This window comes from Canis lupus, chromosome 14 (genome assembly GCF_011100685.1).
Source record: "Canis lupus familiaris isolate Mischka breed German Shepherd chromosome 14, alternate assembly UU_Cfam_GSD_1.0, whole genome shotgun sequence".
Lineage (NCBI taxonomy): Eukaryota > Metazoa > Chordata > Mammalia > Carnivora > Canidae > Canis > Canis lupus.
In genome coordinates this window covers 6,627,530-6,655,295 of record NC_049235.1, presented here as the reverse complement: position 1 = coordinate 6,655,295, position 27,766 = coordinate 6,627,530, and the positions used below count along the sequence as shown (strand labels likewise).

General features: G+C 36.4%; 1 protein-coding gene across 1 annotated transcript in view; it reads left to right on the top strand.

Moving 5' to 3' along the window:
• The window catches only part of KLHDC10 (kelch domain containing 10), a 62,185-nt gene that overhangs the window by 11,843 nt on the left and 22,576 nt on the right, over positions 1 to 27,766 (top strand). The window contains exon 2 of the mRNA XM_038556529.1: positions 19,162 to 19,248. Coding sequence (XP_038412457.1) covers positions 19,162 to 19,248 — 87 coding nt within the window. The remainder of the gene's footprint in view (positions 1 to 19,161; positions 19,249 to 27,766) is intronic.

Below are 27,766 nucleotides of genomic sequence, written 5' to 3'. Positions count from 1 at the left end.
GCTCCCCGCATGGAGCCTGCTTCTCCCTCTGTCTGTGTCTCTGCCTCTCTGTGTGTGTCTCTCATGAATAAATAAATAAAGTCATTAAAAAAAAAAGTGTGGGTTTCTTAAAGACAAAAATAAGTTTTTTCTTTACCATATTCTACAGAGACTAGAATGCTGTCCAACTTTTAGTAGGCTTTTAGTAAATGTTTATTGACTGAGTAATTATCAACATCTGCAGTTATTCATGCAAGAGACTTATTTTACATTACATAGTCTAAAATCCTTTTTTTTTTAACTAAGGAATTTAGCACATACAATTTCTTTAAAAGATTTTATTTATTTATTAGAGGGAGAGAGTATGCATGAGTTGGGAGGGGAGGGCAGATTCCCCACTGAGGAGGGAGCCTGATGTGGGGCTCGATCCCAGGACCATCAGGAACTGAGCTGAAGGCAGACACTTAACCAACTGAGCCACCCAGGTGCCCTTAGCACATATAATTTTTGTATGGCTTTTCTAAATATTTTTTTTTATCCCAAGTATATTTTATGTTGAATATTATCAGAAATAGTTGTAGCATTCTTCTGTCTGTGCCTTGGTTCTATGCCTTCCTGCCTATTCAGAAAATTTACATTATTATAATTTCTCTGTCCTGTGTCTTCACCCTTTTTCTCTCCATCAAGTCATTCCTATAGTCTTTGAGCTTTAGGTTTTATCTCTTCTAATCTCTCCTTTTCCTTTTATAGCTAGCTTTGTGAAGACATTGGCTAGAGTTGCTGTCTCATCGCCATACCTCCTCATCACCTCTTTGAAGTTGGTTTTGCTAATTTCACAAATGACATCTGTTGTCAAACTAAATGATGTTTTTCAATCACCATCTTACTTGATCTCTCTTCGTTTTATTTTATTAAAGTTTTGTTTGTTTATTTTAGAGAGAGCAAGCATGCAGGCAAGGGGAGGTGGGGTAGAGGGAGAAGGAGAGAGAGGGAGAGAAGCAGGTTCCCTGCTGAGTGGGGCTCACGGGGCTCTATCCCACGACCCTGAGATTATGGCCTGAGCCAAAATCAAGAGTTGGCTGCTTAACCGTCTGAGCCACCCAGGTGCCCTTCTCTTCATTTTAAAACCTCCTTTTTCCTCAGCTTCCGAAATATTGGGTCTAGTTTTCTTTTTTGTGAGTCTAGTCTCTCACACTCAGTCTTCTTTGTCAACTCTTCCTTTTCTCCCGGGCCTTAACGTGAGTTCTCAAGTCTATGCCGCCACCCTTCTTTATTTCAATTTAAATTTTAAGTATTCTCTTCCAAATCTTTGGTTTTCAATTTCTATCCATATGCCAATAAATAAGGCCACTTTGTAACTTCCCCTGCCCAAATCTTTCTTGAGGGCCATATACTTGGTCTCTTGATGTCTCAACTTACATCCTTATACCCCCTCAAGTTCAGCATGTCTGAAACTGAATTTGTGACCTTTCTTTATTCTAATGGTGAAGGGAGCTATTGGACAGTTTTTTTTTTTTAAGATTTTATTTATTCATTCATGAGAGACAGAGAGAGACAGAGACAGAGACAGAGACAGAGAGAGAGGGGGGCAGAGACAAAGGCAGAGGGAGAAGCAGGCTCCATGCAAGGAGCCTGAAGTGGGACTCGATCCCGGGACTCCAGGATCACACCCCGGGGCCAAAGGTGGTGCTAAACTGCCTAGCCACCCAGGCTGCCCTATTGGACAGTTTTAAGCAGGGGAGCGATATGATGTAATTTATATTTTTAAGATGTTTTTATTTAAATTCTAGTTAGTTAAAATACAGTGTAATATTAGTTTCAGGTGATTCAACACTTTTGTACCTCACCCGGTGCTGGTCACAAGTGCCTTCTTTAATCTCCAACCCTTACCTCCCCAATCCCTCCACCTACCTCCCTCTACCATCAGTTTGTTCTCTATAGTTAAGAGTGTTCTTGGTTTGCCCCTCTCTCTTTCTTTTTTCCCCTTTGCTTGTTTGTTTCTTAAATTCCACATATGAGTGAAATCATATGGTATTTGTGTATCCCTGAGTTACTTAATAGCCCAGTGTGCCCTGCGTGTGTGTGTGCACGTGCATACACACACACACACACATACACACACACGACACTGGGATATTACTCAGCCATAACAAAAAGAATGAAACCTTGGCATTTGCAGCAACATGGATGGAGCTAGACAGTATTAGGCTAAGCAAAACTTAAGTCAATGACAGACATTCTTTTAAAGATTTGTTTATTGATTTGAGAGAGACTGCACATGGATGTGCACAAGTGAGGGGAGGGACAGAGGGAAAGAATCTCCGGTAGACTCCCCACTAAGCATGGAGCCCAACAAGGGGCTCATCTCACGAATTTGAGATCACAACCTGAGCTGAAATCAAGAACCAGATGCTAAACCAACTGAGCCAGCCCAGTGATTTACATTTTTTTAAAGCTCTTTTTTTACCTACTGGATGGAGAATGGAGTATGAGAATCGGTAGAAGTGAAGCATAAAAGCCATTTGGAAGACTTGCTGTAGTCTTCTCAAAGGATGATGGCAGTCTGGACTAGAGTACAGTGGTATAGGTGGTGAGAAGTGATTTAATATGAGACGTATTTTGAAAGTAGCATTAACAGAGTTTATTGTGAGGTATGAAGGAAAGAGAGGAATCAAGATGACTCATATGCTTTTGTCTTAAGTAATTGGATGGATAATGGTGTCATGAAATGAGATGGGACACACTGGAAGGAGAAGGATTGTGGAGGTAAATCTAGAGTTCTGTTTTGATTATGTTAAGCATAAGACGCCTACTTGACCTCCAAGTGAGGATATAGGGTGACAATCTTCATATATAAATTAAACTCAAGGAAAGGTAGTGGCTCAAAATGCAAGTTTTGGAATTATTAGCATACAGATGGTATTTAAAAGCCTCTGGGCTGGATGAGATCACCAAGGAGGATTAAAGAAAAATAAGGGCAGAAGACTGTGACTTGAAGGTGAGAGGGAAAGGAGAAGCAAGCAAAGGAGGTCAATAAATTAAGAGGAAAACCAGGACTACTTGATTTCACAGAAGACAAGAGAAGAGAGTGTTTCCAGAAGGAGGCAGAGGTCACCTTGTCCAAGACTCTAAAATGGTTGACTCTGTAATACTATTACTACAGTACTATAGTTTTTATTGTTGGTAGAGTAGGCTTTTGTGGGCTGGCCTAGGGACCTATTAACTAGAACATGGAAAAAAAATGCTCAGTTTCATACCACAAACTGGCATATAAATTTAGAATGTTGAAATGCAGCCTAACTTTTAATAGCCTCTATACTTTTTAAGAAGCACTTTGTTTTTTTCTCCCTAAACTATTTTTAAGGCCTTTTTAAAAGAAGTCTTTAGTGGTTTTGAACCCTCAGATCATTAGACTGTTACTAGTTATCTATACAGGGCAAGCTTGTAGAACACATAAAATTTATGTTCAGCTAAATATGTAAAGATGATTTCCTGTTATTGAACTCATCCCATCCTATCCCCTCATATTTTTCATGAATTTTTTAACTGAAGAACTCTACATAAATATGGTAAAATCAAATAGTATACAAAGGGGACAAAGTGTCCCTTCTGCCCTAGATCCCTATTTCCCTAGACTCTCCCCAGAAGTATCATCTGTTAGTATTTCTGGTGTATCTTTCCAGAAATAGAGTTTGCATATATATGCATACAGATGCATGTTATCTTTATTTTTAAGCAATTAGAGTACAACATAAAGTATTCTTTCTGCACCTATCCTTTTTTTTTTTTAAACTAAAAATGTATTTTGGGAATAGTTCTGTGTTACCATATTTAGATTGATCTGATTCTTCTTCACGGCTGAAAGTATTGTGTTATATGGATGAACAATAATATACCATCCATTGAATAGATACCTAGATTGCTCCTGGTCTTCCACTATTTGAAAACATTGCTGCATTGCCTAGTGATAAATATTGCCAACTTGCCCATTTAGTGTCTTTTTAAAAACTTTCTTCAAATTACCCCATTAAAAACTCGCACTTGTATTTATCCCTGTATTTTTACTCAGTTTCCCATCCACCTTGTTTGTGAGTCTTTATGTTTTATCCCCATAATAATACTATTAGCCAGGAACTTTTATAAACCTAACCCAGGGATCCCTGGGTGGCGCAGCGGTTTGGCCCCTGCCTTTGGCCCAGGGCGCGATCCTGGAGACCCGGGATCGAATCCCATGTCGGGCTCCCGGTGCATGGAGCCTGCTTCTCCCTCTGCCTGTGTCTCTGCCTCTCTCTCTCTCTGTGACTATCATAAATAAATAAAAATTTAAAAAAAAATAAAAAAAAAAAAAAACCTAACCCAGTGAAGAATAAGTACTATTGATGTTCCCTTTTTACAGAGAAGGAAGCTAAGGCCCAGAGTGAAAATCTTGTCTAAGGCCATTAGTAGCAAGGGACAGAGCTTAGATTTGGAACAGGCAGTGTGGTTCTAAAGTCCATGCTTGTAACCCTGTGCTGTGTTCCTTGCTGCCTATTCTCCTCAGTTATAGCCTTCACTGCTTAGACTGTACTATACTAATAATGTTTTTGTCCTTTCTAGTCTCCTCTCCTATTCTACTCTATATACTGAAACAATATTAATCTTCCTAAAGCACAACTATGGTTATTTGGGGTGTGTTTCTCAGATCAGAATCTTTCAGTGGCTTCTTGCTGCATTTAGAATTCAACCTATGTTCTTCCTTTTCATATTCACTATACTGTCAGTGAATTTACTCCAAGGTTTATCTAAGATACTACCGAGCATTGAGTTGTTTATAAGACTAGGTAATGAAATTAGAAGTGTGATGACTCGCAAAAAAATGAGATAAATAGTCTTTGGAGTTGAATGGTGCTTTTCTTTGAGTTATTTCCCTTTTTACCCACAGTAGCTCCTGCCATATGGTTTCATCAACAAACTGTCAACTCAATGAATTTGAATCAGTTGTGTAATTGATCAGAAAATGCCAACCACAAGCATCGTGGTGTCACATAAGACAAATTCCTTAAAACACACAAACACACAAACCTCATGCAGGAATATGGAATTTCTTTCTTTCTTTTCGTTCTTTCTTATTTATTTATTTGTTTGTTTATTTATTTTCAGGATGCCTGGGTGGCTCAGTGGTTGAGAGCCTGCCTTCGGCTCAGGGCATGATCCTGGGGTCCAGGGATTGAGTCCCACATCAGGCTCCTGACTCAGGGAGCCTGCTTCTCCCTCTGCCTATGTCTCTGCCTCTCTGTGTCTCTCATGAATAAATTCATACAATCTTATTTATTTTTATTTTAAAAATTATTTTCAAGAGAAATAGAGAACAGGGGGAGGGGGAGAGGGAGAGGGAGAGAGAATCTCAAGCAGACTCCCCACTGAGCATGGAGCTGAATGTGGGGCTCCATCCAAGGACCCTGAGATCACGATCTGGACCAAAACCAAGAGTTGGCCACTTAACTGACAAAGCTACCCAAACATTCCAGGAATATGGAATTTTTCAAGTGCACTCCAGACTGAGTACTTTAGAAAGAAGTAACATATTTAGTTTTAAATACACATACATATATAAAACTAAACATTGAGAAAACCATTTGGGAAGAAAAATAACTTTTTAAAGCTACATAAAATTTTTTATGTTCAATTTTGATTTTAAATATGAAACTTAAACTGCATTTATGGAAAAAATGCTACAATGGAAATGTTCTTGTGAAATGGTATCTTTTGAAATTTTTATTTCTGAGTAAAGAATAGCTGAGTTTTTTTAGAATAGCTGTTATTTTTTAATATAATGCTTCATGCAGGTATCTTACTAGCAGTCATGTCTACTTTGGCTGTATTCATATCTGATATTTTTTACTTTTGCATTTAAGTTTTTCTTATTGCTTGTCTACTTGCTACATAACAGGATTGTTACCAATGTTTCAAAATAACTTGATTTTAACTATTAAGCTTTTAAAAACAGGTTTTTTTTTTTTTTTTAATTTTTATTTATTTATGATAGTCACAGAGAGAAAGAGAGAGAGAGGCAGAGACACAGGCAGAGGGAGAAGCAGGCTCCATGCACCGGGAGCCCGATGTGGGACTCGATCCCGGGTCTCCAGGATTGCGCCCTGGGCCAAAGGCAAGCGCCAAACCGCTGCGCCACCCAGGGATCCCCTTAAAAACAGGTTTTAAAATAATTTATTTTAGAGAGAGAGAGAGAGTGCACGTATGTTTGAGCAGGGAGGAACAGAAGGAGAATCCCAGGCAGACTCCATGCTCAGCATGGAGCCTGACATGGGGCTTCATCTCATGACCCTGAGATCATGACGAGCTGAAATCAAGAGTCGGTCACCCAACTGGCTGAGCCTCCCAGGTTCCCCTAAAAACAGTTTTAGATTAGGTAGCAGACATTAGAAATTTGCTATTTCATGAATATTTTGTTGCTTTTTTGCCAGATTTGATCCAACACAAGCTTTTATTGCCCTTGGTCATGTCTAGGTATTTTCTTTGAATACATTGCACTTGCCAACAGAAAATGATGACCTGAGAGACGGGAAAGTGAGTTCATGAAGAACAGTTGTGTCTTCACTTTAAAATTGATTACTTTTCTAATTGTAATCAGGAAACAGAATCAAGTAATAAGTGATATTTCTAGATATGGTCATTTAACGATTAGAATATGCAAATTTCCTTCTGCTTGGTTCCTTAGTTTCACTTGCAGAAATAGGGAGGGTTTTGTGTCTCTAAAGAGCTGCCTATCTTTGGTGCTCCTTAAAGGAGGGAGGTTGCAAAATTTTAGTTCATCAGGCATTATCAGAGTGTATTGATTTAAAAAATCTGTTTTTTATATTTAGTCTCTTGTATCTACACTCACCCAATACATAGTCTTTCTCTCTCTCCCTCAAGGATGTTTTTAGGAAGAGAGATCATACTCTGTTAGAGTGTAGGAAACCCAGAAAACACCAAGTCATGTACTCTGACTCTGGATTATTACTGTACATCTTTATTTTAGTATATTAGGATTCGAATATTTAGTTAGAAAGTAAGCTGATTTTTTTTTTTTTTTAAGATTTTATTTATTTATTCGTGAGAGACACAGGCAGAGACATAGGCAGAGGGACACCAGGCTCCTTGCAAGGAGCCCAGTATGAAACTTGATCCTGGGACTGAGGGATCACCACCTGAGCTGAAGGCAGATGCTCAACCGCTGAGCTACCCAGGCATTCCATGATAAAGTTATTTCTAGGGTTGTATGATGTATGCCATATTCATTTTTATTTTTTAATTAATTATTTATTTAATTTAAATTCCAGTTAGTTGACATGTTAGTTAGTTGACAGTTCAGTATTGGTTTCAGCTCATTTTTTAAATTTAAATTTAAATTTTAAAAAAATATTTTATTTTATATTATTTTATTTTATTTTATTTATTCATGAGCCATACACAGAGAGAGGTGGAAGCAGGCTCCATGCAGGGAGCCCAATGTGGGACTCAATCCCAGAACTCCAGGATCACGCCCTGAGCTAAAGGCAGATGCTCAACCACTGAGCTACCCAGGGGTCACCCCCCAAAAAAGTTTTATTTTATTTTATTTATTTATTTTTTAATTTTTATTTATTTATGATAGTCACACAGAGAGAGAGGGAGAAGCAGAGACACAGGCAGAGAGAGAAGCAGGCTCCATGCACTGGGAGCCCGACGTGGGATTTGATCCCAGGTCTCCAGGATCGCGCCCTGGGCCAAAGGCAAGCGCCAAACCGCTGCGCCACCCAGGGATCCCCCAAAAAAGTTTTAAAATTAACTTTTTACTTTTCCCCCTCTTCTAAAACTCTTTAGAACCATAAAATATTAAAATTGAAAAAGACCTTAAAAATTATTTTACCTTATCTTCTATCTAGTATGGGAATCCTTCCCACAATAGCTTTAATCTTTTTTTTTTTTAATCTCTATTTTAATTTTGTTTAAAAAGTATCTATGCATAAGTTAGGGACTTGAACTCATGACTCCAAGATCAGAAGTCACATGCTTTACTGACTGAGCCAGCCAGGTGCTCCTAAATCTCTATTTTATTTTATTTATTTATTTATTTTTATTTTTATTTATTCATGATAGTCACAGAGAGAGAGAGAGAGAGCGAGAGAGAGAGGCAGAGACACAGGCAGAGGCAGGCTCCATGCACCGGGAGTCTGATGTGGGATTCGATCCCGGGTCTCCAGGATCGCGCCCTGGGCCAAAGGCAGGCGCTAAACCGCTGCGCCACCCAGGGATCCCCTAAATCTCTATTTTAAAGAGGCCTACTAAAAAAAAAACAAAAACAAAAATAAAAAAATAAATAAAGAGGCCTACTTATTTTGACCTTTAGATTGATGGGCTGCCCATTATATTGTGCAGAAGGCTGTCAGATTGTTTGTTGAGTAATTATTACAAAGACTTGCCTTAAATTCAGCAGATTTTATGACTTTCTGCCAGTTGTGTCTTCTTGTAGAATATGGAATAAATCTATTCCTTCTTCCATTTAACCAGCCTTTGGAAAATATTTATAACATTCTGGGTCGGAATTCTTTTTTACTTCATAACCTGAGGTTCATCAATTCATGAATATGTGGCTAGTCTTTAGGGAATTCTATCTTATATAAAATTTTGAGTATATAGGCATTTTTCTGGGAAAAACGGGAAGAGAGCCAATAATTTTATTAGCCTCAATAGAACCTGATTCCCCACCAAAATTAATGTGCCAGACCTACCTAGATGGACCTGGTAATTTGACTTTTGGTTTTGTTTTTATTTTTATTGTTTTTAATAAGTTTGCAATGAGCCAGCTAGTCCAACATTTCAGGAACTATTGCTCTAGTTAATTTCCAAGACTCTTGGAGCATTTCTGATTCCATTGAGAGTTGTAGAATTTTTAGAGCTTTAGAGACCATCTAGTATGCATATAGTTTATGGTATATTTATAGTTAATTCTTTCTATCAAAAGATTAAGCTGATCCAAAAGGGTGAGGTTTTTATTTTAAAATTTATTTCAAAGTCTTGGCAGCCATTCATAAACATTAAGAATGTGGTGCTATTTTAAATCAGAAGTGTTCCGAAGACTTTTTTGGTAAATTTAATATTTTAATCTAGCACAAATCTAGGTTTATGAATTAGGCTTTTTCTTTTTTCTTAAGATTTTATTTATTTATTCATGACAGAGAGAAAGAGAGAGACAGAGAGAGACAGGCAGAGGGAGAAGCAGGCTCCCTGCCAGGAACCCAACGTGGGACTGGATCCCAGGTCTCCAGGATCATGCCCTGGCTGAAGGTGGCGCTAAACCTCTGAACCACCAGGGCTGCCCTGAATTAGGCTTTTTTATTAATTTTTAATCTGTAAAGTTTTTAGCCCTATCTTGTTTTAACTTCCTTCCTTCCTTCCTTCCTTCCTTCCTTCCTTCCTTCCTTCCTTCCTTCCTTCCTTCCTTCCCTTTTTTTTTTTTTTTTTAAGTTTTTATTTATTTATCCATGAGAGACACAGAGAGGCAGAGACTCAGGCAGAGGGAGAAGCAGTCTCCTCACAGGAAGCTCGATGTGGGACTTGATCCCCAGACTGGGTCACTCCCTGAGCCAAAGGCAGATGCTCAACCACTGAGCTACCCAGGCATTCCCCTTTTTTTTTCTTTTAAAGATTTTATTTATTTATTTATTTGAGAGAAAGAAAGAGAACACAAGCATGAACAGGGAGAGGGGCAAAGGAAGAGGGAGAAGCAGGTTTCCCGCTGAGCAGAGAGCCCGAAATGGGGCTCCATCCCAGGACCCCGGGATCATGACCTGAGCCAAAGGCAGACACTCAACTGACTAGCCATCCAGGTGCCCCATTTTTACTATTTCTAAGGAAGGACAGTATGGCTTAGCATTCAGTCTTTAATGAATACTGGTTTTAATATCCCATCTAGCTTTTGGAACAGTTTGAGCCTTGTACAACTCCTCCTGTGCCTGCCTGCCTTCCCCAAAGACAAAACTCCTTAACCAAAGGCTTTTTTCTTTTCTTCAGTAATGCTTGAATAACTATTTTTTTTAATTTTATTTATTTATTCATGAGAGACAGTGAGAGAGGCAGAGACACAGGCAGAGGGAGCAGCAGGCTCCATGCAGGGAGCCCGATGTGGGACTTGATCCCGGGTCTCCAGGACCACATCCTGGGCTAAAGGCAGCGCTAAACCACTGAGCCACCCGGGCTCCCATGCTTGAATAACTAATAGCATAAACCAAATGACAAAGAGCATCTTAAGGTTTGAAAAGATCTTTCAATGTCCTGTGATTACTCCACTTTTATAGAAGCCTATGCATGATAGGCCTACTTTTTGCTGCAAATGTCAGCAAAGAGTAAAGTCAGAAGAAACAAGAGACTAATGTGAGGAAAAAAAAAAAAGAAAAATGAAGTGCGGCCGGGGAGATGAACATGTTTTAATGAACAACAGAAATGTCGAGCAACAGAGATAGCAAGAACCAGCATTTTCATTCACTTACCATTTATTCCTCTCTTAGTGTCAAAAATAACTGAGTTGGTTTATAAACAGAAATATAGATGAAAACAGAATGTTTTAAATAAATAGGGGCACCCAGCTGCCTTAGTTGATAAAATGTATGACTCTTCGATCTCGGGGTCCAGAATTCAAGCCCCACGTGGAGTGTAGAGATTACTTAAATAAATAAAACTTAAAATATCTTAGGGGTACCTGGGTGGCTGAGTGGGTTAATGAGCCCAGGGTCCTGGGATTGAGCCCTATGTTGGTCTCCCTGCTCAGTGGGGAGTCTGCTTCCTCTCCTGCTTCCCCTCCAGCTCAGGCACGCGCTCTCTTTCTCTTTCTCTAAAATGAATAAATAAATCTTAAAAAACAAAAACCTTAGAAGAAAAATAATGTTTTAAAAAATAAATAAGTAAATGGTATAGTTAAAACAGGCAATATAACATATCTGATAGCTGAGGGACATATAGGTGCTTTTGCCTCAATACTGTGACTCCCTGGAATACCTGGGTGGCACAGTCTGTAGAACATTTGACTCTTGATCTCAGGGTCATGAGTTTGGGCCCCACTTTGAATGTAGGGATTACTTAAATAAATAAAACTTAAAAAAAAAATTAAAAAAAAAAGTTTAAGGACGCCTGGGTGGCTCAGCGGTTAAGCATCTGCCTTCGGCTTAGGTCGTGATCCCAGAGACCCAGGATGGAGTCCCACATTGGGCCCCCTGCATGGAACCAGCTTCTCCCTCTGCCTATGTCTCTGCCTCCCTCTCTCTGTGTCTCTCATGAATAAATAAATAAAATCTTTTTAAAAATGTTTAAAGAGTGATTTGGATCTAAACTGTATGGATTTGAATCCCAGATTTTTCATTTGCTTAGCTAAGTGACCTTGGGAAAATTACTTAATCTGTCTTTGTTTCCTTATCTGTAATTGGGAATCATAGTATTACCTACCTCAAAGAGTTGTGGTGAAGATTAAGTGAGTTCTTTTTTTTTAAAGATTTTATTTATTTATTTGAGAAATAGAGCATGAGAGGGCACAAGCAGGGGGAGGAGCAAGGGAGAGAGAGAATCAGATTCCCTGCTGAGAAGAGAGCCTGATGTGAGGCTCAATTCCAGGACCCTGGGATCATGACCTGACCCAAAGGCAGATGCTTAACAAACTGAGCCACCCAGGCACCCTGATTAAATGAGTTCTTAGAACGGTATTGTTATTAAGGGAATGCACTTCTTTATATATATGTATGTATATATAAAGCCATAACAGTACAATGTAGCACTCTATATTTTAGTTTGTATTGATTTATATACCACTTTGTTTCAAAAAGGATTTGAGACAGAACTAAAGCCTCCTAAAGAATACTATATATTCAACCAACACAACCGAATTAAGGTAGGGTTCAGATCTTCTTGCTTTGAATAGCAAAAGGCAGAAACTTAAAGATGAGTGTGTTTAAGTGCTGGGAATAGATACTCAATAATTCTCATAAGTGTAAAAGAAAGTGATTTACTTAATAAGTGGGTCACCACTAGCCCAAAGTGTGCCATTGTGCACATTATTTAAAAACACCTCTTCTAGGCATACTTGGCTGGCTTGGTTGGTGGAGCATGTGACTCTTAATCTTGGAGTTGTGAGTTCAAGCCCCGCATTGGGCATAGAGATTACTTAAATATTAAAAAAAAAACTTTAAATAAATGAATAAATAAATAAAAATGTCTCTTCTGGGTAAACATAGCCCTGTGGGTGCACTGGGGAGTAGAGTGCAGACTGGATTTTAGCCCCACTTAGCCCTTTGGCATGGAGTGCTTGGAAAGTGAGCAATCTACACAACTGTGCATCGATTCTGAATACAGTATTAATTTGCTTCTCTTTTGAAACAGCACTGAATTCTATAAAGCAATAGGACCATACCATGTGGCATAGCCACCTAAATCAGAATTTTTAGATCATGTTGGGATGCCTGGGTGGCTCAGCAGTTGGGCGCCTGCCTTCGGCTCAGGTCATAATCCCAGGATTCGGGATTGAGTCCTGCATCAGGCTCCCTGCAAGGAGCCTGCTTCTCCCTCTGCCTGTCTCTGCCTCTCAGTCTTGTGTCTCTCATGAATAAATAAATAAATCTTTAAAAAAAAAAAAAAGAATTTTCAGATCATGTTAAATAGTTCTATCTTTAAAAATATAATTCTTTCAGATATATCATTTTGAGGGTAATCTGTCCCATGTCAAGTTTTTTCATTAAAAAGTTTTTATACTTCAAGATACTGTAGATTCACATGCAGTTGTAAGAAATAATACAGAATGCTCCACATACCCTTCATCTAGTTTCCCCAAATGATAACATCTTGTTTCTAATGTATGATAACACAGCCGAGAAGTGACATTGATACCACCCACTGACCTTACTGATTTCATTAGTTTTACGCGCATTCATTTGTGTGTACGTTTGTATTGAGATCTGGGTACATCTATCACATGTGTAGATTTGTGTGACCACCTAATTAAGATACAGAACAGATCAATTGCAGTGACTCCTCATGTTATCCTTTTATAGCCACAGCCACCTCCCCGGTAAGCCCCTGGCAACCACTAATCTGTTTTCCATCCTTACAATTTTGTCATTTCAAGAATGTTATATAAATGGAATCCTACAATATGTAACCTTTTTGACATTGACTTTTTTCATTCAGCACAATTCCCTTGGGAGCCATCCAAGTTGTTAACATAGATCAGTAGTTCATTAATATTGAACATTATGCCATGGTATGGATATACCACAATTAAACCACTCATTCATTGGAAGGTGTTTTCCAGATTTTGGCTATTATTGAAGAAGCTACAGTGAACATTTATGTATGGGTTTTTGTGTGAGCATACGTTTCTTTTTTTCCCAGTTTGCTGGGTATTGAATTTTACCAAGTGCCTTTTCTTCATTGATTGAGATGATCATATGGTTTTTCTCTTTATTCTGCTAATGTGATGAGTTGTACTGGTTTTAAATCAGCCTTAAATTCTTGGAATAACATGATGTGATGAGCACTGGGTGTTATACTATGTGTTGGCAAACTGAATTTAAATAAAAAGAATTCTTGGAATAAATTTCACTTGATCATGATGTATTATCCTTTTATATAATTTGATTTTACTTGGTAATATTTTATTTGGAATTTTTGTGCCTGTTTATAAGAGATGTTGACCTGTAGTTATTCTTAATATCATTATCAGATTTTGATATCAAGGTTCTATTAGTCTCATTAAAAAGTTTCTCTGTTCTCTGAAAACATTGTGTAAGATAAGTATTATATCTTCCTTAAACGTTTGGAATGAAGCCATCTAGTTCTCTTAAACTTTTTACACAATACCGAATTTGTATTTTCCTATCAATATCTGAGTTAATCACTTTCTATATCTTTCTTCTGAACAAGGCAAAGACTTTATCATTCTGCTTTTCCTTCTCTCAACCTTATTGCCCTCACAATCATTCCTTCAATACCATCTGACATTGTAGTTTTAAATATTAGTAAACTGGGACACCTGAGTGGCTCAGCGGTTGGGCATCTGCCTTTGGCTCAGGGCGTGATCCCGTGTCTGGGATAGAGTCCCGCATCAGGCTCCCTGAGGGTAGCCTGCTTCACTCTCTGCCTGTGTCTCTGCCTCTCTCTCTCTCTCATTAATAAATAAATAAATCTTAAAAAAATAAATATTAGTAAACTTTTGTATTTTGTTCTTTTCCCAATTAGCACTTAACTTCAAGGCCTTACTGGTTTCTCTCCTTACTCCTTTCTTATACCTTGTTATTGTTTTTGGATTAATTTTTTAAACTCCAGGTATATATCGTTGAGTAATTCTTTCACCAGAAGTCTGAGGGAAACAAAATTTTTGTGTCCTTGTACATTAAAAAATGTCTTAATTTCACACTCACAATTAAAAGTTTTAGTAGATATAGAATGTGGACCATCTGTTGAAAAGACTGTTCTTCCCCATTGAGTAGTCTTGTCACCTTTGTCAAAAGTCAATTGACCATAGATTTTTGGGTTTACCTGTGGACTCTAAATTCTGTTCCATTGATGTATATGTCCATCGTATGCCAGTACTAAACTGTTTTGAGTACTGTATCTTTATAGTAAGTTTTGAAGTCAGGAACTGCGAATCTTCCAATTTAGTTCAAGATTGCTTTGGTTTTCTGGGTTCCTTGAATTTCCATATGAAGTTTACAATTAGCTTGTCTATTTCTGGAAAAAAAGGCAGCTGGAGTTTTGTTAGAGATTGCTTAATTCTTTTAATCTTAACTTTGTGAAATACTTTCTACTTTTCTTCTGTACTGTGTTCTGCTGAGTTTCTTGGCTCCATCTTTCATTGTACTAATTTAGTTTGCTCATTAACTATATCTTTTCAGTTGTTAGGTTTTTTAGTTCAGTGGTCAAAATTTATTTTCTAAGAGTTCCAGTTGATTTCTTTTTAAAATAAATGTATTATTATCTTGCATATCTCTGAGGATATTAGTTATATTGATCTAAGGTCTTACCCCATTTAACCTATCAACTCTCTTTGGGTGTGAGTTGTTCTGTTTGTCACACTCATGCCTCTTTTTCATGTTTGGGTCTTGGTTTTGTGCTCATTCATCTTTATTTGAGAGTCTTTGTTAGCCTTCCTGTGAATGTTATGTCTATTATTGCAGTAGGTCTCCACTGATCGTGGGTAGAGATGAAATGTGCAGTGAGATAGAGTGTACCATTACAAGTCTTTTTTTTTTTAAGATTTTATTTATTTATTCATTAGAGAGAGAGAGAGAAACAGAGACACAAGCAGAGGGAGAAGCAGTCTCCATGAAGGGAGCCCGACGTGGGACTCAATCCCAGGTCTCCAGGATCATGCCCTGGGCTGAAAGCGGCGCTAAACTCCTAAGCCACCGGGGCTGCCCCATTACAAGTCTTCTTTAGTATATCTGTCCCCTCTTCTACCTGGGGATTAATATCCATCCAGGGTTCTGTCTTATCTCTGATCCAATGTTTATACTCATTGTTCCTACCTGTCTTTTTTGATGCCGCTATTCCCATCTGGAAGCAAATACCCCTATTCCATAATGCTTGACCCAAAGAGGTTAATGGGAGACAGGCTGATTTGCTTTGTAACTTCTGTGCCACCCCCCAATCTGTAAACTCTCTAAGTTTTAGTTCTTCTTGCTATTTTTTGCCTTTGGGCTTATTTTACTGTAAGGGCTGCTCTGACCATTTGCAGTAGCCCTCTACTCTGGGTGTATAGGACCGTGTTTTTTGTGTTTCAGTGATTCCTCATAGCATTAGTCCACTAAAGACATTTCTTGCTTTCTTTTGATTATAGATTTTTTTTTTTAATGGCTTCTGTGTTATTTGCTAGGCTTTGGGGAAAGGGGAGTGTGCTCAGCCTACCACTCTATTATATTTCAGTCAATGCTTATGTCATATTATTAATGAAATAAATTTAGTAGGAAGTAGAAAAAATTTTAAATTAGCAAAAAATAGGGGTGCTAGGCTGGCTCAGTCAGTAGAGCCATGACTCTTGATCTTGGGTTCATGAGTTTGAGCTCTGTGTCGGGCATAGAGATTTCTTTTTAAAAAATTATCAACATTAGCAAAAAATTAAATATTAATATCATTGAAGACATGTTTTTTGTTTTTGTTTTGAAGAGTAGAAGCAATCAAATGAAGGTTGGCAGTTTGAATATATAAAAAAGCTTCAATAAACAAAACTGCAGAACAGGAATATATCTATATGCAATTGGAAACACATATATTTGCTATGTTGCTGGTTTCTGTCTGTTTCTGATCTTTGGGTGAAGGAAGAAAACATGGGTTCTGAAGTCAGTGCCTACTTTTCGTTAATAACCTCTGTAGAGTCAACATTAACCTGCACCTATGACAGACTTATGTTGGTGGTTGACAGAGAAACAGGCCAAAGATGTTTGACAGAGCTCTGAGAAAACATCAAAGGGATTTTTTAAAATTATAATTTTGGTTCAGTAATTTTCAATGTTATTCCCTTAGTATTCTTCTAAATTTGTTTATATTTTTCCATTATAAAATATGTCATGGAATTTTTGGATAATATGAAGGAGACGATAACCCTCAACCCTAATCATAACCACTGCTAACACTTTGGTATATTTCTTTACAGTATTTTTTTAAGCATAGTTTAAAAAAATAAAATAATATGGTATTATTTTTCTTCCAGTCCAAAAGTAATGCTACTCAATGGGAAAGCTTGGAAAATAAAGACCAGCATTAAGGAGAAAAAATCCAAAAATCACTCATAATAACCAACCAAAGATAACCACAATTAAAAATTGATGTATATATCCTTCCTGTATTTTTCATGAATTTTTCAAGCACTTTTTTCTTTATTAATATGGTGTCATACTCTGGTACAATTTTGTACTTGGATTTTTTGTTTGTAATATATTGTGAATGTTTTCTCATGTTAATAAATATTATTGTATATACTTTTTAGTGGTGTGTGGAATATGACCATATTTAAGTATGTTTACTCGGCATACTTAACCATCTCCCTATCATTGGACATTAAAAGTGTTTCTAATTTTTTACCATTATAAATAATATCATAGTGAATATTTTTGTCCATACATCTTTCCATGCATCTGTGATTGTTTCTTTAGGAATAAATTCCTAGAAGTGGAATAGCTGGGTCAAAGGGTATGTACATTTTAACACTTTTGATGCATAAAAATGTCAAATTTTAAGCTAATCACTTGTTATATTCTGTCTTGTATTGCTATCTAATTGTTTTATGTGTCTGTCTTGTCTCCCTAATTAGACTATAAGCTTCTTGAGGGCAAGGGAAGTTTCTTATACATCTTATGTATCCTTTGACAGTATGGTTTACAATGTTGGACTTAGGAGTCATCAACACAAATTGTATTGATTTAAAGCTGTGGTTCTCCAGACTTTTGGATGTCATTAACTTGTAATTTAAAAAATAAATGTATTTTGGGGCTACACATAGGCTTGTAAGTTTTGTTTTTCCAAGAAAGAATAATAAAACCAAAACCAACTACCTATTTCCTAGCACCTTCATCTCATAAAATAAAGCATATTTAATAACAAAAAATTCCTAATCTCTGAACAAAGGACAGGCCTTTACATGGAACATTTTACCTTAAAAAAAAAAAATCACTGCCTTTTCCATTTTTTATTTTTTGTTTGGGACTGGTCAGTCTTCACCTTAGGGCTAGCAGTGGTCTGCGGACCAACATTTGGGCATTGCTGATTTAAAAGACTTAGACAATTAAAAAATAACCCTTTTGCAAAAACAAATAATTCTTCCCCTTGCCAAAGAGTCTGTTTTCTCTACAATAATAAATACATATGCCAAAGAGTCTGTTTTCTCTACAATAATAAATACATATGCAGCAGTAATGCCATTTCATTACACACAATTTGTGTATCTCTATATAAAAGTACTACAGTAAACAAACCAGACCTTGCTGATGAACATCTAAATATATTTTCAATTGCCAAACCCACTTTCTAAGGAACTTAAGACAGGGTAAGTGTGGTGTAGTATAGTGGAAAGAAGGCAGGTTTTAAAGTCAGACAGACTCAGCTTGGATGCTGGGTCAGGCATTAAGTCACTTAATTGTCCTTTGGCTTCCTGACTTGTAAAATTAAGATGATAATATCTTCCTCAAAGTGTTTTTATGGCCACTGTTACAGCAATTACTTCACTGTAATATAGTTATTTGTTTAGACACCTGCCTTCCTCATAAGACCAAAAGCTGTTGAGGGTAGGAGTCCTTCTTGTACTACCCTAGGGCCTAGCCTAGGGCTCATGGCATAGCAGATGCTTAATGAAATGACTGTTGAATCCATACAGGATTGTTGTGAGGATCAACTGAGGTAATATGTGTGGAAGCTCTTTGTAAACTTTAAGCTCTATACAAATGTTATTTGTATTGCCAGTAAAAGCTGTCTTTGGGAGCTATCAAAATTTTGGGAAGAGATAGAATTATCCCATTTAACAGTTCGATAATGTCTTGTATTTTTCTACTATAACAAAATAAGTTTTAATTGGGATTAATATGGAGCTGAATTTCCTTTTTTTCTCTCTCTCCCCCAGTGGAAGCGCCAAGATACTAAATGTTTGCTTTATTTGGTTGTCATCATAACATTTTAATTATAGCATTTTAATCGGCTTATTTCATATTCAAAGAATGGTGCCCATTGCTTTATCCTCTTAACCATATAACTAATAAGAGAATACCAAACCTGGAAGAAAACAGGAGCCCATATTGTGCCAAATTAATTTTAGCCAGAGCTCCTTTTTTGACATTCACTGATTTTTTTAAAATGTCATAATTTCTAATCTGTTTGTAAAGCTACTGGTGAATTTTTGCCACAAGATGGCATTGGTGATTATTGAATGCATGTTCTGTTGAATCAGAATTCTGAAAAATGGTGCACATGTTGTTCATATTCTTTGAGGATGAGTTGAATACCTTCATCACTGCTTATATATTAATTTAATTTTGTTTTGACTTCCAAAACAGGGTTAAATGCTACTTTACATCATTTCTTTCTGTATTCAAGTATTGTTTTGTTTCCTGTTTTTCTGTCTTTATAACTACAGTAACTGTATTATTTGCCATGTGTTGTATGTGTCTGACTTATTGCTGATAATTGTGGTAACAGGTAAGAAGAAAATACGATGGGACCCAGTTAGGAGGCGCTTCATTCAGTCCTGTCCCATCATAAGGATCCCTAACAGGTTTTTGAGAGGTGGGTGATAACTAGCAAGAGATCTGTGCTTCATATGGGTTAAAGGGAACTTTGAATTTTCTAAACTCAAATCTCTGGTTTTTAAAAATTGTCTAAACAGCTAAAATTGGAGTAAGAAAAGTCTAGAACTTAATTTTAAATCTGTGTTTCATATTGACCACTGTTGGAATTGTAATTACAAGTTTTAGGGAGTTAGAATCACTTAATGTGTATTAGGTGGTAGAAATAAATCATCTAACTGAAATCAGTATTATTCTACTATAAATATATGAAAAAGAACTTTGAGTGGGTAATCTATAAAACATGGGTGTGGGAAAGAATTTTTCTAAATACCATTCTGAGGAAGAAATAAAGATTAGTTTATTTGACTGTATAAAACCCCTTATGTCAACAAAACAAAACAAAACAAAAAACACCCTTATGTCAAAAACCATAAATAACAGCAATCTCTCCTTTGTTGTCTGGCCTGCCGTTCCCTTGCAGTGTATTCAATAAACTTAAAAAAAAAAAAAAAAAAAAACATAAAAAACAAGATAAATTTTAAAAAGGGAAATATTTGTAACAAATGGTTACTATCATGAATATATAAAGAGCTCTTATAAATCAATAGTTTAAAAGCAAATGCCCACTAGAGAAATAGGTAAAAAGACATGAATAATCAATTCATAAAAAGGAAAAGTCAATAAACATGAACAAATATTTCTTTTCACAGTTATATAAACATGACAACTAAAATAAGATATCATTTTCATCTGTGAGGTTGGCTAAAGACTAAAAATAAGAATACCAAGTGTGGACAAGAATATGGTGATATGAAGCTCATACACTGAGGGAAGTGTAAATTTAACACAGCGTATCTGGATTTAATTTGGCAATATGATGTAGAAAGCCTTAAAAATGTTGACATCCTTTGGCCTAGTAATTCTTACTCTTAGAAATGTTGCATTCCTTCTATTTCTTATTTTTTTCCACCAAAACATACTCCATACCAAAAAAAAAAAATATTTTTCTAGATATAACAAATTGTCAGACAAGCATGCTTAATGTGGTGATTTAGACTTTATTAAATTATTTTTAACCCGCTATATCTAATTTTGACTGAAGATTATTTAAAAAAAAGTCTTGCAGCTGCTATAGATGTTTCTATATCTAGTACCGAATCTATTTTTGACAGCCATGTTCCACAGCATAGAAAGAATAAAATCTAGACTAAATGGGTCAAGATAAGATACTTAGGGTGATATGTTATCCTTAATAAATAATAATTTTCTTGATACAAATTAAGATCTAGTTTTAGCATTATATGACAAGGACCACTGTGCATATGTGGCCATGCAGGCACATCTATAATATTTTTTTTCTACTTATAAACTAAGATGCTAAAAAAAAAAAAAAATAAAAAAAATAAATAAATAAACTAAGATGCTAATTTATTAATTTACAATGAGAAAGCTAACTTGGGCTAACTAAATTTAATTACAATTAAGACATTTATAAATTAGGGTATAGAACTTAATACCAGTTTTGTACAACTATAAATATTTAAAAAAAAAACACCCAAAGTAGTGAAATAACCATATATCTGGTGAGATTTTATTTTCTTTGGAGTATTCTTTTTTTCAATTTTTTAATTATGGAAAAAAGCTTAGCGCAGGTAAGTCGGACACCATGGATTATTTTGTTGTAAGCCCTAACCTGCCTCCAACAATGGCTGAGGAAGGTGGCTTCTGCCAGTGCTGAGGGAGGCGGGAGTAAACCCAGCATCACCATCATCAGCCACCAGTGACTGCCTCTCCGTCAGTGGTCTTGTCTTAGTTCTCGCCTTCTTTGACCTGTTTGTAGTGTTTGATGCTGTTGACCACCTGCACCTTCTTAAATTTCCCTCTTCTTTTAGGTTACTTCACTGTACAATCTTAGATGTTTTCTTCTTCTCTTTGATTGTTCATTCTGTTTCCTTCACTAGCTTCTTTCTTCCTCCCCACTAGAGGTGGGTACCGCTCCAGCGTTCTGTCCTCCTCTCCATTATCTCTCTCCTTTGGTTCTCTCATCAGCCTTCACAGACTTAATTCTCTTCGTTCGTTCGTTCATTCTTTCATTCTTTTAATATTTCTTGATTGCCTCCTGTGTAACAGGCAGTGTACTAGCTCAGTATCTAGATAATAGAGGATCAGATAAAGAAACAATTACAGAAATTAACCTGAGTGTAATTCTTTGTGATAAGTGTCCTATGAGGTAGTATGGTATGAAATTACACAGAAGAGGTACCTGACTCCACTTGTGGGGAGCATAGAGAAGAGTGGCCATCAGGATGACTTCAGAAGAGATGTACTTAAAGGCTGAGTAGGTGTTAATGAGCAAAAGAGGGTTAGAACATCTCTAATCATGGGGATCACATAGCTTAAATATAGGGAGTTAGGCAAAACAGAGCCTAGTCTCTCAGAGAACTATAGGGAGTTCAGCATAGTGGGAAAGAGTATGGAGAAAAGAAGCTGGAGAAAGCCAGATTAAGTGGGATGCCACCCAACAGGAGTTTTCAGAATCCTTTTGTTTTTTTAACAATTGATTTTACTGAAAGACCAATTATGAGGTTATTACAGTTATCAAGGTGAGAAATGATGGAGGCTGCAGCGAAGATAGCTGTATTAGAAGCAGAGAGTAGGGAATTAATTTGATATATAAGGAAGAAGAATCTGATGAGACTTGATTGGTTTAACTAACATTGAAGAGGAGCTCTTTGTGTGGACCTTTGTGCTCTTTGTATGTGTTATATAGGTGGGTAGTGGGGTAGATTTGAGAGAAAAGATGATAAATTCAGTTTATGATCTCCCCAAACCAATAATAATGCATTTTTGACCCCTTAGTTTAAGAGTTATTTCCAGGGAAAGCTCCTTGGAAGGCCTATCTCTGTTCTGATGACACCCTCAGGGTACCTCCCTGTATTATATCACTTATCACATAGAATTATAGTCATTTGTTTCCTTGTCCATGCCTGCCATTAGACTGTAAGCTCTGTAAGGGCAGGGATAGTGGGACAGTGCCTTTCATTTCATTTCCAGTCATAGTACAGTGCATGTGGTAGGTATATCATTTGTATTATAGTCCAATTGAATTATTAAGAAGGCCACTGTCAGGGAATAGGATGGCACTAAAATTTTTGTACATCCTCAACTTCTCTCTGGTGGTGTGACAGTAACTAATGGGTTGTTGAGAATACAAAAATACTTTTGTTTATTGTTTTCTTAGATAAAAAAAAAAAACCTATACTTTTGAAATTGCTACTTTCAAGTCTCTCATTTTGGGAATCCTATATATTACCTCTGTTTATTCTGATTTAACAGTTTCAAAGGGCTTGTTTTCTGTCACTGGATTCCTTCACTAGATGCTGCATTTTCTCTGAAAGATCTCTCTATCAATTAAAAGTGTGGTGTGAAAACAGTACTGGTGTAATAAAAACAATGGGTTTTCATTACAAAATGATGGCCTAAACATACCCATTTACCTTTCTATGTTTCTTAATACCATTGCAAAAGAAAAGGCAGACATAAGAAAAAGAACAAATCATAATTGTACAATAGGAAGGCTTTGAACCCAGATTATCTATGTCTGAATCCAGGCTCTAACATTTACCAACTATGTGACTTTGGGCAAGTTTCTTACTCTTTTTTTTTTTTTTAATTTTTGTCTTCAATTTCCTCATCTGTAAAATAAGGATGATGATAGTAGTACCTACCTCATAGGGTTATTGTGAAGATCAAGAGATATTATGTACAAAGCACTTGAGTTTTTATGTTTACCCAGTGTTGAGTTAATCTTAGCTGCTTTCATTTATTATTTTATAATACCAGAAAGTCTAAGGAATTTTAGGGTAATAGAAAGCAGTTGGAATTATATTGATTGAGAAATCAGAACAGAATAAAATGCAACCCAAAATAGGTGCTCCTGCTGCATGCTGGAAGTCAGAGAATTCTTAGTAGGGCCTCTTTCCTGAAACTCCAAGCCCAGCATCAGCAAGTGTGGGAGTAGGGAGCAAGTATAGGAAAAATGGAACATCAAGGCAAATAATTAGGGGACTTTTGCCAAAACAGTTCCCCTCTCTCTTTTCATATAAATAGCTCTGGCAACAGCGTTCATTCCTAGGATAAAGAAAGCTATGAGGACAGCTCCTCAGGCAGAGTTAGAGGATTTACTTTGGGGGAGGTTGAGCAGGCAATGTTCCTATGCTATGGACTGGGATTAGAGAGAGAGAGTGGAGATACAAAGCAGAGTTTGGGATGAGGAAGGTGGAATAGGGGCAGGAAAAGAAAGGGAGCTCCATCAAGGTGTGACGTGCATTACAGGACTGTACCACAAAAATACGACCTTTCTCATCTGGCAGTACTAAGGCAAAGCTACTTACCTCTTCTTTACTTCTAAAGGGCAACTCGTCTGTCAGTGTACCATTTACCTGCAGAGGCCCACAGTGAGAGAGACCTCCCATTTGGAGGTTTGTAGACAGAGTAATTCAATAGTTGAGGAAACCATGTCTCTTGCAATTACTAACCAAGTAGTCCTTCATTTATTAATATAAGTGGGTGATCCAGACCCATCAGACATTGGAGGGAGATTAAACTTGAAAGAGTATAACTAAGATGAACAAATGAAATAGCTGAATTGGTGGAAACAGAGATAATGAGGAGGCAGAATGGAACTTTAGGAAGTTCTGATCATAAGAGGTTTCCTCAGAGTCAAGAGTGAATAGGGTCCATAAATAAAAAAACAGCTACTGTGGAGAAAAATGAATGATTAAAGAATTACTTCTGTGTTGAAGTCTTGATTGCTGACATAAAAATGCAGTTGGAGTGTTAAAAGATAAGTTTAAGACCAATTTTTATGAAAATTAAAAAGAAGAAATATAGAGACCATCATGAAGACCAAAGGAGAAAATACATGAGAGAAATTAATACTTTGAGGATAAATCTAAGTGATCCAGTATCCATTTCATAGAGTTACAGAAGGAAAGATCAGACAGTGGAAGGCAGAAAATAAAGAAATACAGAATGTTTCCCTATACTGAAGAAAGGCTGACTTTTCAAGTATAAAGGGCAGGAAGAACACAAAAACAAAAACATCTAGCTATATATTGCTGACTTCCTTATGATTCCAGAGAAAGAACGTAGTTTACATTTTCTTAATCTTAGACCAAGACTAAGAATCAGACTGGTTTTGAATTTCTCACCGGCAACATGATTTGCTAGATGATAATACCTTCAGTGTTCTGAGAGAAAATTATTTTGAACAGAACTTTGTACCCAGCCTCACTAATGTTTAAGTGGGGTAAAAATAAATGAGAACTCTGGAAGTTTACATATTCTTTTTGATAAAATTACTTTGAAGAGATACTCTCAGTAAAATGAAAAATCCAAGAAAGAAGAAGGTTGGGATATAGGAAGCAACAGTGTGCAAAGAAACCAGTAAAACGTAGAGTTGCATCCAAACAATTAAACTTGAAGCTGAGTTTAATTATTTAAGAAAAGATGTATGAAAATACAGAAGAATAATATTAATGTGTGTATGTATGTGTGTGTATATGTTTTATATATACATAACATTCTATAACTAAAAATACAGAATAATATAAATACAAATGTATGTATGTGTGTGTGTATATTTATATGTTTGTATAAATAGATGTAAGTAACATTCTATAACATCTCAGATGATTTAAACAAATTGGGGGTAGGGAGACAGTAAAATTGCTCAAGATCATCTGACTTTGTTTTAGAATTTATGGGTGTAATATTGGCTTATTAAAATTCAAATAACTTGGAAATACATAAAAATGAAGGTCCTTATCTCAAGCATTTATAACAAATTTGAACAGATTAGTAAGAAAAAGACAGACATCTCAGTAGAAGAATGTATTGAAGGCTTGAGCAGGCATTTCTCAAAAGAAAAAAAATCCAGTTAGCCAATAAACAGGAAAAGGTGCTCAGTCTCATTAGTAATGAGACAAATGCCTATTAAAACCACAATGGAATAGGTCTACAAACTGATAGGAATTGGTAAATTAAAAAGACTGACAATACCAATAATAAGTATTTTGTAAACAGTTTGGCTTTATCTAGCAAAGGTAAAGATTTCCGGGATCCCTGGGTGGCGCAGCGGTTTAGCGCCTGCCTTTGGCCCAGGGCACGATCCTGGAGACCCGGGATCGAATCCCACGTCAGGCTCCCGGTGCATGGAGCCTGCTTCTCCCTCTGCCTGTGTCTCTGCCTCTCTCTCTCTCTCTTTGTGACTATCATAAATAATAAATAAATAATAATAATTTAAAAAAAAGTAAAGATTTCCATATATTGTGACTCAGAAACATTTCTAGGTTTACAGCCAACAAATGTGGGTCCCTGTGCACCTGAAGACATGTATAAAAATGTTTATAGCAGCATTAAGCGTCACTAATTTGAAACAACCCAAATGTCCATTCATGCGACATAGAGTGGATAAATCGTGGTATATATTCATACAAAGAAATACTATTTGACAACGGAAATAAACAGACTCCTTCACCTTGAACAACAAGATTGAATCTCAGAAACATAACTATGAATGAAAGAGCCCAGAAAGAATACATACTTTATCATTCTACTAAAATATACTTCAAAACTAGGCCAAAATACTGTTTAGGGATGCATACTTAGGTATAATAGAGCTATTAAAAGAAAGTAAATTTTATGGTTACCATAAAAATAGGAAATAAATTTCCTCTAGAAGTGAAGGAGGTGGGATGGAGAGAGTTGTGACCTTTTGGGGGCATCTTAGTGCTGGTAGTGTTCAGTATTTTAACCTGAGTGATGACTACCTTTGATAATTTATTAAGCTATGCATTTATAGTTACATGTGTTCCTGTACATGTGTTATATTTCACAATAAAAGAGGTTAAATTTAAAAAAGCAAAGGTCCTGCTTCACATCTTTACTCTTCACCTTATTCCCTTCTTCAGAAGTAATCACTGTTAATAGCCAAGTTTCTTTCCATATGTGGTTTCTTCTTCTTCTTCTTTTTTTTTTTTTTTTTGAGAAAGAGAGAATATGTGCTTGAGCTTGGTGGGGAAAATGTGGAGGAGTAGAAGAGAAAACATCTTAACCAGGCTCTACAGTGAGCCTGGCTGATTTCACGACTCTGAGATCATGACCTGAGCCAAAATTACCAGTCGGTTGCTTAACCAACTAAGCCACCCAGGTGCCCCTGTATGTGGTTTATTCTTAATATTGTTAGGAAAACAAAAGTTTAAAGATTTATTTATTTGAGAGAGAGAAAGAGAAGGTGCTTGTGTGTGCGAGCAGTGGAGGGCCAGAGGGAGAGGGAGAGAAAATCCTCAGGTGGACTCCCTGCTGAGTGAGGAGCTCAGAAGGACCCTGAAATCATGACCTGAGCTGGAATCAAGAGTAGGCTGCTTAACTGAGCCAGCCACCCAGGTGCCCCAAGTTTATGGATTTAAAAAATATATATTTTGAGGTAATAGGATGTAGATCTTTAGGAGAAAAGGAAGGAAAAATAAGAAAGCTTAATCATTTCAATAAAATCAGAAAAGTGGAGAAACCAGTAAGATTTTCTTGATATCAAAAAAAGCATTTAAAAAAAAGCATTTAATAAAATTTGATACTCAGTGTGTTCATTTTGTTAAAATGCATCAAGCTCTCTTTTTTTTTGCATCAAGCTCTTATTTGCAATTTTCTGTATATTACATTTCAATAAAAATTTTATTAAAAACCATACCCATTCCAGTAAGGAACAAATATGCAAACATCCAAGAATAAAGGAAAATTTATTTTATTGAAAGGCTATCTATAAGAAACCAACTGCAAATATTGGATATAAAATGGTGAAACATTATCAATATCCTCATTAAAGTAAAAATTAGACAAAAATGCTATCATCTCCACTCTTCAACCTTGTTCTGGAGGTTTCAGCCAATACCATAGAAGACAAGGGAAAAAATAAAAGATACATACATATATTGGAAAGAAAGAGCTGAATGTTGTCATTAATAACATGTACATTATTGTCTACTATAAAATTCAAGATACTTAATGATAACTAATACCAGAGTTCAGACAGTTGGCTGGATAAAATTTGAACTTGCAAAGATAAATTACTTCCTATATATTAACAACTCAAGTAGAAAATAAAAGAAATAATCCATTCACCATTGTGTGGAAAATTATAAAGTACTTAGAAATAAAAAACAAGAAGAAAACAATAAAACTATACTGATGGTTATCAAAAAAGATGAGGTTAAGTGACTAGAGATTATGTTCCTTCATGACATAATTTCAAACTCAACAGAGAAGCTATAAGCATGGCAAAAAAAAAATTCTATACCCTTCCCCAAATGTTAACATGTGATCACATTTGCTTGATCCCGGTCCCTCTCTTTTCCTCTCCCTGTTCACTATATATATATATATATATATAGCACATGTATACATATATATGTGCATGCACATTGGTTTTGTTTGAACCATTTGAGGGTAAGCTACAG